Below are 19,118 nucleotides of genomic sequence, written 5' to 3' on the forward strand. Positions count from 1 at the left end.
AAGGATGGGGCAGGCCAATCATCTTTGCCAGTGCATTATAGGCCACATACAGTATGGTGATTGGACACCATTGGGTAAGCTGTAAGTGATCCCCCCTTTCAGGAGGACAAACTAGACCAGTAGGCAGACAGCCTGGCATGCTTCCCGAGCCAAAGGTCTTCTGGAAGGCCTGTAGCAAGGGAACCTTCACCTCCCACTAGTAGGTGAAGAAAAATTCCTCTGGGAGCCTATCCTCTCATGGGCATTTCTGCCCATCCTGTGGCTGGAAAGCACAAAACGTGTCCTGTTCAATGAACAGGGTGAGGAGTGATTGCCCAATCTCTTCTGTTACTAGGGATGGGATCACAACCTGCTCCCTGCAGTGGAATACCCAAGCCAAGACTGTCTTCTGCTGAAAGAGCTGTCTGAAGTCATTCGCGAGCCGTATCACCTCTTCAAGACATGGGTTTAAGTTTGGCAAGACATTTCATAAGTAATGGTCATGTTGCTAATGCTTTAATTATACCATATTCTTTTTACCATGTGAGACTTTTGAATATCTTCAAAGGAAACTTAGTTTTTCATTTTATTCCTCAAATAATAAGGAAAGTCCTCTCTTAAAAGTAGTTTTTTTTCTGGCGACCAGGCCTTAGTTCTTCTGCATTTATGCTGTTTAGGGGTTTTACACAAGAGAAGACAGCAATGCAGCTCTTGAGAGCTTTGGAGAACACCAGAAGGCGAGCAGAAGCTTCAAAATCTCCAATACCAGGTTTGCTCACACTAAATTCATACCAGATATATCAACAGAATGAGATAACAGAGTGAAAGTCCCAAATGTACTTGTGTTTCCAGATTCTCAAGCACGATTCAAGGCGTTCATTGCAAAATGTGGAAAGAAAGATGGTCTTGTGGTGGGAGAGCATAAGGTCCCTGGTAAAGTTCACTACAACTACAGTACTCCAAACTCTAACATTACATGTCATTAATAATTTACTAATTAAAAGAACACTGTATGCCTCTAGAAGGCCTGTACAACAGTATATTAGCTGGAAATTCCTAGCCTTAGAATGTGGGATTCTTGAAGTCAGGTTTCTAATGCCTTACAATTGTTATCCCTGAAGTTATGGCAGAAGATGGAAGGATGTGTAAAGTGTTGAGTGACACCACCAATCCTCTCGTCACTAGATCAAAAAGTTCAGTTATAAAATCTAAGGTAATTCAAGCATTCATTTTACATTCCTTTCATCAGCTTGTCTGACATTGAAAGTGAATTTGAGGATATCTAGTCACATTTGAAGATGTTTCCATATGTTGAGAACCTGTGGCAGGAGACAATGTATACAACAGCTTCTGTAAAAGTGTTGAGTCTGGATGTTTGACCGAGAAACCATTCCTCAAAAATTCAGAGTTCTACAAATGTAAGATTTCTTTTGGGCTGCACATAGCATGGGTTGAAAAAAGGCACTTGACTTACCTGTATGCTGTTTAGCTTTTCATACAAAATAACACGAAAGATCATATTATGTTTTGTCAACTCATGAGCCCTTATTTGTGAACCTTTATGAACCTTTGATTGCTTTGATTTGCATGCAGGACTTATTCTTCTTCACATGTGCAATTGGGCGATAAATGATGGAAGTTGCCATATATTTATTCTTCCATCTATCACTGCACCAATCTTTCTTCACTTGGAGCAAATAGATAAAATAAGGCTGATTTTTGAGATGCTACCTTGCCCTTCAAAATTGAGAAACAGCAAATGTTTTTATGAGTTCCTTTGTTTTTTTAAGGATTGTAAAAAATTGTTTAAATTATTTCACATGCTGAAAGCCCGAAACATGCATAATATCTGTGAAAAAATCAGGATTGTGAGTTGTATGCTTTGACTAGACATTCAATCAGCACATGCATCTCCCCTTTCTGTGTGTATGCAGGCCAGAAGAGGGTAGCAAAATTTCAGGGTGCGTATCCCAAGTGACCACCCATGTAGTCCAAGTTAAGAGAAATGCTACCTTTTCTTGTGCTGTTCTGCAGTCCATGGCATCTGATCTGCAGAAAATCAATCTTAGTAAAAGGGAGTCTCTGCTGTCTACCCCTAAAAGGCAGTATGTTTGTGCTATATATTATGATTATGCTACTGCCGGCCTGTTCATGTGCTTCATGGAACAACTGCCTTTGGAAGAAGGGTTGCCCAAGGTGGTTCTTTGCCTCTTAGGCAAAGCGTTACCTTATCCAATACAAGTTCATTTGAGAGGTTTATTTCAGGTATTTAAGGGACTGATCTTGTCTTGCTCTATTAGTTTCAAGGCTAATCTTGTCAATTACTTTGGTAACACTGGATCTTTTCCTGCTCTATTGGTTTCAAGGGTAAGCTTGTCAATTATTTTGGTACTGTCTGGCTTCTATGCAGAGGAGCTCCGAGGATGTATTCGTGTCAGACTGCCCTGTGTTAATTTCATTCCCTGCTTGCATACAGACTTGAAAACTGAGGTTAAATCCATTGCTGTAGCATATAGTAAGGTTCTATATGTGTCTCCTCATTGCAGACACTGATGAGGAGCTTCAAGCTTTCCGGCAAGGTTAAACCACTAGAAATCCTTATCCCCTTCCCACTTTAATGTTGTGTAGAAAATAGGCACTTTGCTCATGACTGTCCAAAACATGAGGAGAAATTCAAGGAGGATGAGTCGCATGCTAGCTCCTCCCAAAACAGAGGCTCTAACTGAAGCTAATCAGAGCAATCAACCTTCCCTTTCAGACAAGCAAGAGTAAGGAATACGGGCACCTACATCTAAAGCAAGAGAAAAAGGAATGCTGGCATCTACATCCCACAAACAGGGAAGCATGCATTTGGTCCTTTGCAAGCTAAAATGAACCAGGAGAAGTAAGGTGCAGAACACAGTGATAAAGAAAATATCCCACTTCTGATTCTGCTGGCGGGCGTAAGGATGGCAACTAATGGCTCCCTTAAGAACCTTGCCAAACACAGCTGAAGTTTCACGAACCTCTTTGCACCTCTAGAGTTAGTGATGCTTTAATTCTCCTAATGAGAAATGTTAATTTTCTATCCTGGAATATGAGAGGGATTCTGAGCCCAAGAAAAGCACCTTATTTAAGCTAACTAGGCAATACAAAGTGGATGTGGGTTCTTTGCAACAATTGAAGTGTCGTTGGGATCCTGGGTTGTAGCTGAAGGATCTTGATCTCATTTTGTATGCCAGAGGGTATACCTCATTTCATTTAAAAAGCAGATCCTCCTTCTGGTCTGGTTTCTAGCCATGATGGGATGTCCATAGGATACAACTTGAGTTTCAGGGGAGCCAGATTTCCCTAATCTCAATCTATGTGCCTAAGATGAAATTGGACACGAAGAAATTATGGAATTGACTTGTTGAGTTGGATTTAGGTACCAATAGAATTTTTCAGGGGATTGGAACATGATGATCTCTGAATTACTGATCTCACGCATGCAATTCCAGGTTCTTATGATGAAATTCAAGTGTGGGAGATGTCGGATTGACATGAACTTGTGGGTACTTATGAGCTTGATGGAAGTGGTGGTATTGAAAAAAAGTCCTGAAGAAACATGTGTTCAGACCTGTTTTTCAGAACCACTAGGTTGATAGGTTTTGTGTTAACCATGGCAGCTAGTGATCAATCCTTCTTCTAGCCATGGTATGATTCCTGATTGTTCAATTTGTGATCATTTGCCCATCAGGGCCTGCATATCATGCATTCACAAAAAGACAAGAAGAAAGCATGCAATAAACACACACCCCCACCCCCAACCCACATGCCCTGAGTGAAGAAACAAACAACACACAAAAGTTAGAAGTTGTTGTCATCTCTACTTGCAGTTACTCTGTTTGATGCTATGCTTCACAATCCTAATAGCTGAACTTGTGCTACAGTTCTTTATAACACTAAACTTTACTTGCAAAGGGAAGAGGAATACAAGGTGCAAGGTGCTAGACTGCAGTATATTGTGAACTGATTGCAGCTAGGTGGTTGGTCTGCCTCATACTTTTTTGAATCTGTTGGTAAGAAAAGGTTGCAGCATTTGGAAGTACCAAATGAACTGGTAGTAAAAGATATTCAGAAATAAAACTCCTGGAAGTGATGCGCTTCTCGGAGGAAATGTGTGACATTTGTAGTTCTAATATTTGCGAGTATTGAATGAGGTAAGGAAGGGGGTTTATTTATCACCCTCATTAAATATGGGAATTATTAAGCTTTCTCCTTAAAATGCCAAAGAGACGAGTGTAAGCACTAGAGAGTGTTGTATATTCAATGTCTCATATTAAATGATTGCCAAAGCTTTTGCTTTGAGAATAAGTTAGTTGTCTGAAGGGATTCATAACAATCAGTTTGACTTAGTTCATAAGAGGAATCGACGTGAGGTAATCCTAAACTTGACCTTTTCTATTGATCATGCTGTGAATCTAAAATAAGATAAGGCATGTGACACTTTTAGTGGGACTTTTATCATCCTCTGGAAGAAAAAAGGTAGAGGACTTTATGATCCTAACATTGCAAAAGGTGGATTTTGGACAGGTTCTTTGCAGCATAATTTAGGCTCCTTTTACTAATGCTTCTACTGGGGTCGGTATCAATGGTGTATGCAAGAACCCTTCAGCATGAAGGGTCGATCAGATGGATGTCCCCTCGTTCTGTTGTTTTTGCTGCTGTCATAGATCGCCTTTTGAGGAATATGGACAGGCTTGCTAACCTCTCAGAATATCAAGAGTCTTCCTCTTCTTGATGGGTCCCTTTTTTGAAGGGAAAATTTTACCGATGATAATGCAAATGCAATTGAGGAGGATGAGCATCTAGGTTTTATGATATGGTTTCTGATATGTCTGGTTTCAAAGTCAACAATGAGAAGACTGAAGTCTTGAGGCTCTTAGTCAAAGCAGATCCTGGGGTGCTCCAAGTTACAATTTGAAAAAACATAGGAGGGCATGTTATAAGGTATCTTGGCTGTCCCATAAATATTGGGACCACTTTAAAGAAAAGGTTTGATCGACTAATACAAAGGATCAAAGCTAAACAGACTAGTGGGGCAATACTTTTTTTTTTGCAAGTAAAATGTGGCTGATTATATTACTCAAAAAACTGATTACAACAGAGTGCTCATGCTCAACAGACTAGCTGGAGCTGATGCAAAGTTACCAATACATCATGTATACAAGCCTCTCAAGGTGGTCTGGGGGAGATGGGGGCAAGAAGCCATTTGGGGGGGGGGGGGGGGGGTATATCGCCAACTGGGGCTGCCTGCCTGCATCACGAAGAACAGACCCTGGCCACCCCAAGTACGCATGAAGTGACCACGGAGCTCCTGACGAGCCTTGGACTCACCTTGCACCTGATCCCATCGGCCGCGGAGGGAGTGGATGATGGAGGTCCAGAGCTCTACTAAGGTTGCATGCGTTGAAAGTCTGTCTCCGCCGAAAGCCTCCTGACACCGCGCCTTCCATATATGCCATCTAGTAAGACTCCCTATGATCTCCCATACCTCCAAGCGGTCTACTGTGGGCTCCAGTACCTAGCAGATGGGTAGAGCCTCCAGATCGACCACTGCGCATGACCCTGCCTCGATCATGAATATCATGTCCTGCATGCGAGCCTCATACAAAAGGTGATAGCCCTGGCTGACTGCCTGCCAACAGAAAGCTCCCCATGATACTCCCAAGGATGGGTGCTATACGGCGAAGGATGCGGCATGCTCCTCTCCACACGAGCTGTGCCTCCTCACATGACCTAAGGCAGTGCTTTGGGGTTTTCAAAGGCTGCTGTGTGCAGTGCTTACAACCTCCCTCATTCTGCATCTGGGCAAGCCAACTTCCCACCGCCAAGCCTCCATTTGCCACCAGCCATAAAAAGTACGACACCCTCCTCGGTCTCTAGCTATCCCATAGGCGACGCTAGAAGGTCCATTAGAAGGGCTCCGTGATGCCGTGCTCTGCCCAGTGCCTGCTGTGTGACAGCGCCTAGTCCATATCCTCCTGTATCAATACATGTCTGCCAATCCTGGCAGTGTACTCTAGGAACCTGGGTGGCTTCTTGGCGACCACAGAGGCCGGCCATAGCTACTCTCCTAGATCCCACTCCAGCTCATCAAGTGGTTTACCCTCCCAGATCCAAAGGCGCCACTCCCTAAGCTCCTTCTAGAAGACATAATGGCGATGCTCATGAGGTGGACGATGTAACATGTCCACTAGAATCATCCAGGACACGTCTTAGCAGTCCATCGGAAAGGATGTCTAGAAAGCTCCGCCCGGCATTCCCATGGAATGTTACGGGATTTGCGATCTAGGTCTTCCCGCGTCTGCCACGTAGCGGAAGTATCCTGGCTATTCCCACTTAGGATCGACCTGAATTAGGGTTTTCCTGATTTGGTCATTAGCTAACAGCAACTAGCGTCAGACCCGAGAGAACTACTTTACGCAGAAACGCCAGGTCCGAAGCGGATTCACGCTGCACTTGGTTCAAGGAGAATGGGAACCATGTCTTCCCCTAAAGGCCCACCACCCGAATCCTCCTCCAGGAAAGGGTGGCAATCCCCTCATCTTGTTGCCCTGTGTCAAGGGCCAGACGTCCCCCCTTTTGAACGGCGAAGAAAGTTCCCTTGCGGGGCACCTCACACTCTACCTACCACCAAAAGAGGGATGCCTGCTGATGAAAACCTAGCTGCCCATACCTCCGCGGGCTCTATCGGCTCTCGTATCGAAGAAGCAAGCCACTCCGGAGGTATTGGACCGTCTATCTCTCTTCTCCTCAACTCCACTCCTCTCTGGCAGTCTAATACTCGCTGCAACACCTCCTCATTCGCCATCCTGTACACCTCCCGCCATGTCCTGATGGTACGAGCCGGGCCGGCCTTCAACACAGCCTAATGGATGTGGGGGCGCTCACCTATCTGTGCCCCTTCCCAATCTCTGACCTAGGGTTTCCAGATCACCGGCTGATGCTCTATTTCCTCCTGGCAGCCTGGGGGGCTTTGAATTAGGGTCTTATGGAGACCCTGCCACACGCGGAGTAAGCTGCGATGGAAAGGTGATCTAGGGGGGTGATTTGGGCTGATGTGAAGATCCATCTCAGGGACGGCCTCCACTCACCCCCAAGCCTCAGTCTACAATCCTGAAGGCCCTCTTGCAATAAGACCTTCTAGGTCTGCTCGCCTAGTGTGAGACTGCGGACAACTAGCTTGCACTAGGCGGCGAAGCTGCGCTACGCACGATGAGGAGAAGCACCAACACGAGGCGATGTACCAGGTCATCGCTAGAAGGACTTGGTTAACCACTAGGGCTCGTCCGGCTAGTGAGAGGTGATCCGTGCTCCAGTAGGTCAATTTCCTTCGAATAGAATCAAGGACAGGAAGAAACTGTTGGGCAGGAGTGATGTCGAGTTCCACTTGGAACCCTAGGTATCAGACGGTTTGCCCTCTGCTCACCCATCTAAATCCTAGGTGGACACTCCACTCCGTGCTGGAGTCCGGATCTGTGAGGAAACCAACCGACTTTCGCCAGTTGATTTTCGCTCCCGCTGCAAAGAAAAACACGTCAAGACCGAGCCTCACTCTCTCCAGCATCAACTCATCATCCTCTATTTAGAGGGCTGTATCATCTACGTACTTTGAGTCTAACAACTCAGTCTCCTCTCTCACTGGAAGTCAGAGGCCGCGTAATCTGCTCACACGTGACCTGAGGAAGTGAGACATTGTCTTTGCGCAGAGTAGGAACAGGTATGGGGCCAAGGGGCAGCCCTGTCAAACCGATCTCTCTCGCCGAAACTCCTTCCCTCGCCTTCTGCCTATGAGAACCCTGTTGGTGGCCGATCTGTACAAGCTGGAGACCCCACGAATCTAAGCGTGGGGGAATCCCAACCTCACCATTGTGCCCTCTAGGAAATCCCAGTCCACCCTGTCATAAGCTTTCTCGAAATCCAAGAGTAGTACTGCCAGTCTCTACCCACTGTGTTGAGTCCACTCTGTCGTCTCAAAGAAGGTGAATACATTGTCTAGGATGCTCCTATCCTGGACAAATCCTGGCTGTGTGTCATGAATGATATCTGGAAGCACGGGGCGTAGTCGCCTACCAATCATCTTTGCCAGTGCCTTATAGGCCACTGACAATAAGGTGATCGGTCTCCACTGGGAGAGCTCCAACCGGTCTCCCCCTTTGGGGAGAAGACTGATAAGGCTTACCGAGAGACTCCTTGGCATCTGTCCTGAAGTGAAAATCTCCTGGAAAGCCATCAGTAGGGGGTCCTTCACCACTTCCAAGTAGGTAGTGAAGGGCCCGGGCATTTCTGCCCATCCTGTGTATGGAAAGCCTTCTCTAGTTCCTTCTCTGTGAAGGGGGTTAGGAGGGAGCGTCCCATCTCCTCTGTGAGGAGGGACGAGATGTGATCCCATACCTGCTGTCTACATCTCTGTTCTCTAGTTGAAGCAGTCTCTTGCTGGAAAAGGCGCGTGCAATAGTCAGTGGCAATCTCCATCACCTCATCTGGGCTAGAATAGGTCCTCCCATACTGATCCCGAAGGCTGCGTATTTGCTCTCCTGCAGTGCATGGGTGGTGCACCTGGAAGAACTCCTTCCACATCGTGTCTCCCTTCCGCGCCCAAAAGGCTGCTGAGGTGCGGAAAGAGAACTCCGAGCGCCTGTCCTCTAGGCCAGCAATGGCTGCTCGCATGCGCACCTCGTGTGCGTGGAGGGTGGGATCCCCTGGTGCCTCCTGCAATGCCACTTGACTCTTTAACTCCTCAATCTGTGTAGTCGTCCACTCCCCTGAGTAAGAGGACTGAAGGAAAAAAACGTAGTTTGGTCCATCCGGTGGTGCTAGTAGATGGACTTTGCCCCTCCTTGACTTACGAACCAGGACGATCCCCATCTCTAGAGGTAGTGGGAACTCTCCGCGCTCCGCAACTCGCAGGTAGGACCATGGGCCACTGCAGAAGAACTCCTGTGGCAACAATTGTGCCTGTCTTGGGAAGGTGTGGCGGGTGACATGGGCGGATGAGCTGGTGGCTATGTGGGAGGGGGAAGATTGTTGGTGCGCAGAGAAAGTAGATGGTTGTGGCTCATCACCTCCTCTGGGAAAAGGGGGGGTGGGTCTGGGGGGGCTCACTTGACCTGGGTGCGGATTAGGGGGGGTGCTCTGTAGGGCGGGTGCTTGGTAGGGGAGGAAGAGGATCGAGGGATGGTGGGATGGATGGAGATGCATGGCGGGTGTTTGGCGAGGGGGGGGGGGGGGGGGTGGGGGTGGGTGGGTGAGGGGACTGTGGGAACTCAGACGAGGCAGTTTGTGGCACGGGTGGAGAATGTGGGGGGCTGCGGTCTTGTTGGGTGGGATGGACAAGGGGCTGTGGAGTGCTTTGCCGAGGAGGGGTCGCTCGCCCACCTGCACCCTGCTGACGAGGCTAGGTCTGAGGAGCTGGCTGCGCCCCCCCTTGCCGTCTCCCTCTTTGTCGTCTCTGGACCCGTGTGAAGCCATCAACGTCCACTTGCAGACCTGTGGGCGGAGCTGCCTTGGCTCCGAAACGCGTACAAATTGCTGCGTGATGCCCAAAGTCGTGGTAGCGCAGGCACTGCCTTGGTTGTCCAGTCACATTGACCTACTGCCTAAAGGAGTGCCCGTTTGCCTCAATCTCTAGGAACTGTGGGATATTCTTGACCTCTTTCACTACCACCCGTACCTTTGGGACTCGTGCTGCTATCACTGCATCTACGAAAGACGCGGGAAGGACAGTGTCGAAGAGTCGTCCAAAGTCTTTCACCAACTGGCGATACTCAATCGCCAAGCCGGGGAAAAGAAGGGTGACCGGGTGCCGAAGAAACCTATTGTGGAGTGCAAACGCCTCCACAGTAAAGCCACTGTACCAAGGGACCATGTAAATGACCCCCTTCGTGAACGCATATGGTGAACTGGCGAGTAACTCGCGAGCTGCATCTACCAAGCTGAGCCGGACCATGAAGATCCCTTGGCCCAATAGGACCGCCTCCACGATCTGTGTTGTGCCGATGCGCAGCGTAGAGTGAAGCCAGTCCCTCCTTGGATGGCGTTTTGCATCCTCAAAGCTCTCGGTCCTTGTGCACCTCAAAGCTCTCGGTCCTTGTGCATCCTCAAAGCAGGTAAGCATTGTGTGGTATTAGATTTATTCTTCCTTTGCCTTTTGCATTCAGTTCCGCTTCCTTGCTTGGAGGTTAATGTGTCTGTGCTATGCGACATATTGCTATAAGTAACTCCCTCTCTTTAAACGCCATCCACACAAAGCGCATGCTGCGCTTCTTGTATTTTTCCTTCCACTTCAGGCTTGTAATTCTGGTTGACATTGGATAGGGTATCCAATCTCTGAGAGATCATCAGGATAGCTAAGTGCCCGCTTATGCACATCGACAAGATTGCGTGAGCCATTGGGGGCTAAGGAAGGCAATCATGGATGCGCACTGGTGGGGGATGATGGCCAGGGGGCTGGGGCACAGGCAAATGCGGATCAGGGAGCGGGGCGGAGGCCGCAGGCTGCAGGCGGGGGGAAAGGCGGGATGATGGACAGGGGGCAGGGTGACAGGCAGGGCGGGGCGGGGCAATGGGTAGCGTGGGTGATGAGCGGGGTGATGGGCAGGGCAGGGCGACGGGCCACAGGCGGGGGCCACAAGTAGGGAAGGGGGAGGGGCACCAGCGAAGGTGACGAGCAGGGCGGGCGCGGGAGTGAGGGAGTAGTCGGGAGGCGGGGGTAGCAGGCGACGGGACAGATGGGTAGCTAATTAGTGGGGCAATACTAGGTTGTCATTCTTTGGAAAGGTGGTGGTTGAAGCATGTACTGCAATCTGTGTTTTTTAAAACCAAATTCCACACTGGCCAATCTACTTGGAAGAATTTGGAAAAATTGTGTAGGATTCCTTCTAGAAGAGATGAACATCAGTCCTGGCACGCTACAAGCTGGAGGCAGGCAGTTCTAGTGAGAATGGAGGCTTGGGTATCATATGCCTCTTAGCAGGTCCCAAAATATAGGATCATATGGCTTCTAAAGATTCAAAGTAGTCAACCATAGGCTGCACTGCTTAAGCATTAAATCCTTTTAAAGAGAGACAGATTGCTGTTCAAGCCTTCTAAGCTAAAATTCAGAGTATGATACTACTAACTTAGTCGTCAATTCTTGGGTGGGCTTCTTCAAGCATAAATACTGGTCAGCGGCTGAAAATAGGGGTGATTCTTCACTTTGGGAACTCCTCATTGGGGTTACTTCTGCTGCTTGCTTAGATAATTTGTCTGTGGCATATCCTCAATCCAAAAGTTTCTGTAAAAATTCCGCAGAAGAGTATTATTTGCTGGAATGATCCTGGAAGCTTACCTAGTTTTCTATGGATGAGGTGATAAGAAAGTCCACTTACCCCGAGGCTGAATGGTTAAAACAGATTTATGCAAGGCTGAAAGATTGCTGCTTCCCAACATCTCAAAGGATTATCCTCACGTTCAAGCTTGATCAGCTTGGCATCTGGTGGTCTAGCTATGGTTAGTGAGGAAATTCAATGCAGAGAGTGCATGGATATGGTTTTCTTAGATCAGGAGTTCTGGGCTAAATATTAATAGATATCTTGTAGCTAGAAAATATAAGAGCCTCGATCGTGCTATTTGGAATGTTCCTCCATATGGAAATTGAACACGACTCTTTGAATATTCAACGTGGTAAAACTTTTCATGAGAGAGAGGTTTCTTCTTTTTGTGGAAAAAGGCGTGTCTAATTTTGTTACTTACAAGAAATTTGCCATATATACAAGCATCTCAGGGTGGTCTGGGGGGATGAGGGATAGAAGCCATGGGGGAGGAATGTAGCACCACCAAGGGTGGCCATCTTGTAATGTGAAAAATAGGCTGTGGCCACCCCAGGTGTGAATGAACTTCTGTTGAAGCTGCCGAGAGCCGCCTTCAGGAAATTTACCATGAAGTTCAAGTGCTCAACAGTCTAGTTGGAGCTGTTGATAGATGAGAAACCATATGTACAAGCATCTCAGGGTGGTCTGGGGGGATGGGGGATAGATGCCATGGGGGAGGAATGTAGCATTACCAAGGGTGGCCATCTTGCAATGTGAAAAATAGGCTGTGGCCACCCCAGGTGTGAATGAACTGCTGTTGAAGCTGCCAAGAGTCACCTTTTAGCTGCTCCAAGCAGCCTTGAAGGGAGTGCATGATCGACGACCAAAGCAATGCTAGAATAGCACACACTGAGAGGCTCGCACTCCTTGAAATCAACTGGAAGTGCACCTTCCAGATGTTTCATGGCATACGAGCCCCCTTGATGATAATCATACCATGCACATTTGTCTTGCATAGTAAGTGGTGGCCCTCACTGACTGACTGCTAGTGGAGGGCCCCAAATGAGATGCACCCAAGCTAGGCACAACTTGACAGAGTAGGAGGTAAGCTCCTCTTCACTCAAAGTGTGCTGCTGCCTTGTATGACCATAGGCAATTCTTTGGAGTCTCAAAGCTTTGTGGGAAGTGCTTGCAAACTTCATCCTGCTACATCTTAGCCAGCGAACTTTCCAATTGCTAGGCCTTCGTGTGCTCCAAGTGATAATAAGTAGGATACTTGGCCGCCAACAATCCCAGAGGTGTCACCACACGGTTAGATGGAACTGTCTAAGATTCAATGCCACTCAATGTTTGCTTGTGAGGGAACCTAGTCCCTGTCAGTATGCATCAACATATGCTTGCCAATCTGGGCCATGTAAGCAAAGAAGCTCACCAGTTGCTGAGCAATTGTTGAGGCTGGCCAAAGCTACTCTCTTTAAAGGGCCTACACTCCGAATCCAAAGGCACCACTCTTGGATCTGTGACCAAGCTATATGTGGATCCAATTGTCAATGGTCATGTCTTCCTTTGGAGGTGTTTGAGTTTGATCCCCTCCAAGGGATGTTGGGGAAGTCAAGACCCTACTCTTGTGTCTAGGGCTAACTGATCACCTTCATACACAGAAAATGTGGTGCTTGGAGAGGCCACTGTTGACTCTACCTGTCACACCTGCTCTGGGATAACCACCAGCAAAAATTGTGCTGCCTACCCGTCCTGGTTGCACATGCACTCAACCAGGGGGGACTGGCCAATTCTAGGGGATTACTGTATCAATCCCTCTTCTTGTGGCCTTTGGCCCTCACTAGCATCTCGTTGCTTGCTGTTGTAACTATTCGTGTACCTGTAAATGTCTGGCCATATTCTAATGGAGCAGGTAGGGTGAGCCTCCCAACAAGCCCACTGGATGTGAGTATGCTTCGCAAGCTGCACTCTGTCACAACCTCAGATTTGAGAGTTTTACATGATTGGCTATGGATCTTCTCTTGGAATTTGGGGCCCTCTGTTCCAGGACCTTCTGTAGACTCTAACTAGACTTGTAGCAGACTGCAAAGAAAATATGATCTGGGTAGAGTGTGAGAGGGTGCAAAGGAAGAAGAACATAAACATGGAGAGAGAGGAAAGAGAAAGAATGCACTGAAAGAAGAAAATGGCAGAAGATCTGTACCGAATCTGAATGAAAGCTGAATACAAGATGGACTGATCAGTCCATGCACATAGCCAAAGGTGTCAATGAAGGCATTGGATCAGTCTAATGATGAAAGGCAGCATCGGAATATGGAGTGTCCTGAATGTTGAAGTGTGTTGAAGATCTGCAAAGGAATGATGACCAACTCATGCAGATAACCAACTCACTTGGGGGCAGCTATAAATAGTTGAATTTGACCAAAATTGGCCGATTGCTCCATTCTGGAGCCAAAAATGTTGGCCAACCTGATAATCAGCAAAAAGATTGCCAATATACAGCTTGTTGCCCTCATTTGGCAGTGTGAATGCAGCCCCCTGTCTCACTAAAAATGAAATGCAAAAGGGTTGGCAAATAACTGAGCCAGTGTGAACACACCTAAAACCAATTGAAAAACAAATGAATGCTCTAAATAGAGCCACCTCCATCAAAACATGTGACAGACGAGTATTAGAGCTCCTACTATCCTTGTTTGATTCAGATTGAGGTTCCATATAGGAGATGATCGTGCAAGACACACGACTGCTAACACCCCCTCTCAAATCTTGGATGTGGCTAAAGGCCAAAGCAAATGGAATGGATCCAAAGGTGATAGAAGTGCCAATGTTGATAAAGTGTGTCGATATAGTCCGGTGATGAAGTAGCTCCTCACAATCTTGGGAATCCCCCTTTGAAACACAAGGGACTAGGAAATCTATAGCCATATCACTGATATCATCTCCCTTTGAAAGTGATGGGTGGTACAAGGGAACCGCTAGAGGAGATGGTGGGGGATAGGATGGAGCCTCTAGGATAGATGGTGCACAATCAAGAATGGGTGTAGCAATAGACAATTGCCTTGGAGAACCCTTCCCAGTAGAAGGGGAATGGAGTCTGTATAGTCCTCTCCTATCAATCTATCGCTAAAATAGCTCCTGTAGAAGAATCCTCAACTTGAGTTTCTTGCTGATTGAAAAATACACAATGCTTTTCATGTACGTTTGCTAAAGTCTTATACCAAATTAGAACGAAGTAACCTATCATTGAAAATCTCGCTAAAGTCAAAGAAACAAAACAACTCTTAAAACTTAAATAAATTTTATTTTATAAGAATTGGACCGCAAGAAGTGGCTTGTGGTGTAAAAATTCTTGCTAAAATTCAAAAATTTACCCACAACAGATATGCAATGGCTAAATAAAAAAGTTATGAAGAATCACTCTAACATGGAGCCTAGCTTTTCTTGAGCCTCACCTCTATCTATTTGAGTTCTCATGTGGCTCAATCGAACACAAGCATTTTGGGTACTTTAGTCCGATCCTTGAGCCTCACGACAAATTCTACACTCACATTCCCCCATCCAATCCAAGCTTTTAGTACTATGTTCCAAGAACCCCCATATCTCAGTGGTGAGGAAATGGTTGCAACCACAAGCATGGAATATAATGTCAACAAATATTTATTGATCTAGTTGAATTTATTTTGCAAGTATTATAGAGTGTCAATGGTGAAAATAGGATAAATCTATTTTGACCATAAATCTTCTGATCCTTCCTTTCCTGAGCTCGAGATTGAAACCTCTTTAAGCGGGTGGCACCATCTACCCATGCTTCGTCAATAAATAATCTTGATTTTCTCAATTGAGCATCGGAAGCTAACGAGATGGAACTTTTATCTTTATGGCATTCTAGCTTGTTGAATTTTCTTGCATCAAATCTATCCAAGCCGCCTTCATGCTGAATAAATGGAACAATTAAAAAATTTACAAAAAGGGCCCTTTAGCTTAAGAGTTAACGACTCTCTTAATGATAAGAGATTTGAGGTGGACCAATTAGAGAGGGGGTGGTGTGCACATTTTATCAACTCCATTTTTCCCCTTGTCCCTACCACTTATAAGCTTGTCCCCCTATGTCCTCTCCCTCCCTCCCCCGGCCCCACTTTTACCCCCATGTTAGGTGGGGGTCCCACTGAGCACCCAAAAAGGTGACCCAAAATTTGAAAATCTCCAAAAAAAAAAAAACCTCTTCTTATGACATGTATAGTCAAAAAATGCATTTTTAATGTCTTTCCACAATATATACTTTTTGAATGTTTTTCCACAATATATACTTTAAGTTTGGTCATTCTCTTACCTTCATTCCACAAATCTTCTTAACTTTCTATGTTCCTAGCTTCTTTTAGCCATAGTCATATAGCACCTGGCTTCTCTCTTTCTTCCATGGTCATTCTCTTATCTCCATTCCACAAATCTTCTCATCTTTCTATCCTCACACACAAGCATAGCCACATAGCCCCCAGGATCTTCCATCTGTAGCCACATAGCACCCAACCTCTCTCTTTCTTCTATGTATAACCATAGCCACATAGCCTCCATAATCTCCTAGCCATAGCCACCTAGCACCTAACTTCTTATCTTTCTTCCATAGTAATCTTATTTCTTCCATTCCATAAAAATTTCCATCTTTTTGTCCTCACACAACAATAACCACACAGCCATCCTTACTTTCATTACCATTCCAATGGTATCTATATATCAACACCATGATTCCATATTTTTTGTCTATGTACACAATATAAACGATAAATATAGCAAATGGAAAGAAGCATTGTTCAAGAAGGATTTATGGGTCTACATGTAACCTTCAATAATAGGGCCTCATCAAGTTTGTCGACATGGTGTACTACAAAATCATTGGAAGAGCAGAGTGCTTGAGTTTTGGGAGGCTCAAGATGGTGGTCTTGTTGCATTAGTTCAACATGTGTATGGTGTGAAGGACTTGAAGCTATCTCTTTGGACTACTCGATAATTTTTTTTCTCGAATTGTAACTCATTGCTTTTATGTTCTTAACTTCTCATATGTTTTTGAGATTTTTACTTCTTTTCTCCTATTAAACATTTTCCCTTCAAATCTTATTGAGGATCAGCCCTTGGCAAGCTTATTTGAGACATACAAAGCTTTGCATGTGGATGGTGGGTGAGATAACGATGATTGAAAAGTCATCACAATATCTTTTACATCGTAAGATTTTCTTCTGTAAGTTCATGGATATAGTGTCTATATCAATTGATTCATATGGTTCTCTTGAATTACTTCCTTGTCCACCTCTTAATTCTTTGAAATGTTCCATTCCAGGATGAGTGGATGCTTCAGACATTTAAAAAATGAGGATCATACACGACATTCATAGCTTGTTGAGATTTGGGAGAGCTTCAAGTTCAGTAGACCTTTCATGATTTGTACCAATTCATATTTTTGCATATATTTTCAAAAGCACTAATGTGCATCAATGTCCCTCCATGGTCATTTGTAAGGTCATTACTAAGGACTTTCTTAATTCCAATTTTGACGGATGGAATGAGATGGATGGGATGCATAAAGGTAACATCTTTTCGTGTAAAGTGGTGGTCTCTAGTGTTACCTTTCATAACTTGATTGCACGTTCATAATTGTACATGCGCTTCTATTACTGACATTGGGGATGAAGAAAGCAGGCCAATGGATTTCCTTGTAGTCCACTAAAGACACGGGACAAGCATTTGATGTTCAAATTCATATGTTAAGTGGAATAATCTAGTTAATCATAGTGAGTTATTGTTGGAGTCTCCTAAATCTATGAGAGTATCTTGTCTTGATGGGAAGTGTTTATACGAAGAATTTCTAGCAATTGTCGAAGGTTAATGGTCAAAAATACTTGTTCTAATACAGCAGCCCAAAGATCATAGGTCTTGTTTACTGCTTCTGCTCGCTCTTTACTTCCTTCCTTAGGAGGTATCAGTCTTTCGGAGAAAGGAGTTACCCCTACTTGAATCTTAGGATTTGCTAAAAGCACATGTAATAATGGATGGTTAGAGGAATGTTGTGGAGAATCTGACTCAGGTAGCTCTACATTAGGATCTATATCCTTAGATTTATCCTTCGTTGCTCCCTTTAATTATAGGCTTTCTTCCTTTAGACCTTGCTTCTCTCGTTGTTGCTTTTGCGCTCTAGTAACCACACCAAGCATGGGGTCAGCCTTAAAGGTCACCGTATGGGGTATAAACTTAGAATTAACTCCATTCTCTTGGCTTGTTGTTTCTACTTCAACTAAATTTGCGGATGAAGTTGAGGGTTCGTTAAAAATTTGCTACCCTTGTCATTAGGTTGGTTATCTTCTCGCTTAGGGCAATCCTCTTTGTGATGCCCTTCGCCACTACACCTCCTGCATAGAGTATAGTACTGATTTTTATGTGCATTTGGCCAATATGTAGCTATATGATCTTGTTGGCATCGATAACAAATTACCAGTCCCCTAGGCCTTTCTGGTCCCCTTTGCCCCATTGGATTACGAAGAGTACTATTATTTCTCCAAAAAGTAGAATCTCTTCCTCTGTTTCCATTATAATTGTAATTATTTCAGGGGACTGGGGGTCTACCTTGGATTGGCAATCCTCTCGGCCTAAAGGGTTGATTAGGTGGTCCAATCGCATAAGTCGTATTATTACAATCCATGAATTGTAATTCGTTTGCATTAACCAAGCTTGTTGCTCTTGACCTATCTTATGTCAACAGTTTGTATCTAGATGCCCTGTCTTAAGGTAAAAGGTGTAGAACGGTGGATGGTTAGGCATTAGTCTTGAAGGCGTCAGACTCTGTAGCCACATGGCCATACGTATGACACTTACCACACCAAATATTGGATCTAGGTGGGTTTGGAGTTGAGCTACTCGAGGATTGTTGTGCACTAGAAGACTGTTATTATCGAATAATTTTTTTTCAAAGGTGCTTGCATTGCACCCATAATTTCCTCCTCCAACTTTCCTAGGGATTTTACAATAATATCAGCTACTTTTGCTTCTTTAAGAGGGGACTGAGATTGTGGCATAGAAGGCATTCTTGTTTGTATCATATAGGTTGGAATAAAAGTGTATGGATTTAAAGGTACACTTGATATATTTGGATTTTTCGTTACCGATGGATTTAAGGGAACGGTCACATAAGACACGTTCTTAGATATCCTGCTTAAAGTGCTTGGATATTCCATCTAAGGTTCTTTAAATAAGTCCCTCCATCGTTGTTGACTGAGTTGTACTTCTTTCCACCATCTAGCATGTATTTTAGCATCTGCCAATGTAACTGGCTGTTGTAGGCTAACATGTTGATGAACTTCAGGATTAAGCCCATCAATAAATTTATGCTTTTGTGTAAGTTCATCAGGAGTTGGATTCATCTTCTGAATAATTGTCTCCATACGTTCAATGTAATACTCAACACTTTTGATTGTTCCTTGAGACAAATAATCCAATTGAAGGGCTAGTCTATCTTGGAAACCTTGTCGTTGAAATTTTTTCAGAAACGTTTTTTATAAGGCCGGATAAGTCACTTTATGTTGGGCATCTAGGTTCCTGTACCACCTTGATGCCTCATCTTTTAATGTTGCAGGGAAGATATGAAGCTTTTGTTCATCTACTATCTCATTGGGTGGCACAGGTCACCTTAAATCTTTGCAAATGCGCATCGGGATCCTCTTCCAAATTGTGTGAAGTCAGCTAATCTGACTGGATTATGAGCCATTGTTTCTCTAAATAATATCTCTAACCCTAAATCTTGGGTAATATCCAACCACACGCAAGTTCCTTAGGCTCCTT

The 19,118-nt window shown here is 45.0% G+C and overlaps 1 protein-coding gene and 1 long non-coding RNA gene across 2 annotated transcripts in view; both read left to right on the plus strand.

The window, feature by feature from the left end:
* The window catches only part of LOC148022106 (uncharacterized), a 156,132-nt gene extending 151,074 nt beyond the window's left edge, over nucleotides 1-5,058 (plus strand). The window contains exons 5-9 of the mRNA XM_087696794.1: nucleotides 657-748; nucleotides 832-912; nucleotides 1,101-1,192; nucleotides 1,278-1,397; nucleotides 1,573-5,058. Coding sequence (XP_087552920.1) covers nucleotides 657-748; nucleotides 832-912; nucleotides 1,101-1,192; nucleotides 1,278-1,358 — 346 coding nt within the window. The 3' untranslated portion in view covers nucleotides 1,359-1,397; nucleotides 1,573-5,058. The remainder of the gene's footprint in view (nucleotides 1-656; nucleotides 749-831; nucleotides 913-1,100; nucleotides 1,193-1,277; nucleotides 1,398-1,572) is intronic.
* Nucleotides 5,059-9,313: 4,255 nt separating this feature from the next.
* On the plus strand, nucleotides 9,314-16,974 carry LOC148022108 (uncharacterized). The gene is made up of 3 exons (XR_015694462.1): nucleotides 9,314-10,112; nucleotides 16,418-16,512; nucleotides 16,627-16,974. It is a non-coding gene; the product is annotated as an uncharacterized LOC148022108 (long non-coding RNA).
* The last annotated feature ends 2,144 nt before the right edge of the window (nucleotides 16,975-19,118 follow it).

Source organism: Lygodium microphyllum, chromosome 17 (genome assembly GCF_053477565.2).
Source record: "Lygodium microphyllum isolate KBCC chromosome 17, Lygodium_microphyllum_v1.1.10, whole genome shotgun sequence".
Taxonomy (NCBI): domain Eukaryota; kingdom Viridiplantae; phylum Streptophyta; class Polypodiopsida; order Schizaeales; family Lygodiaceae; genus Lygodium; species Lygodium microphyllum.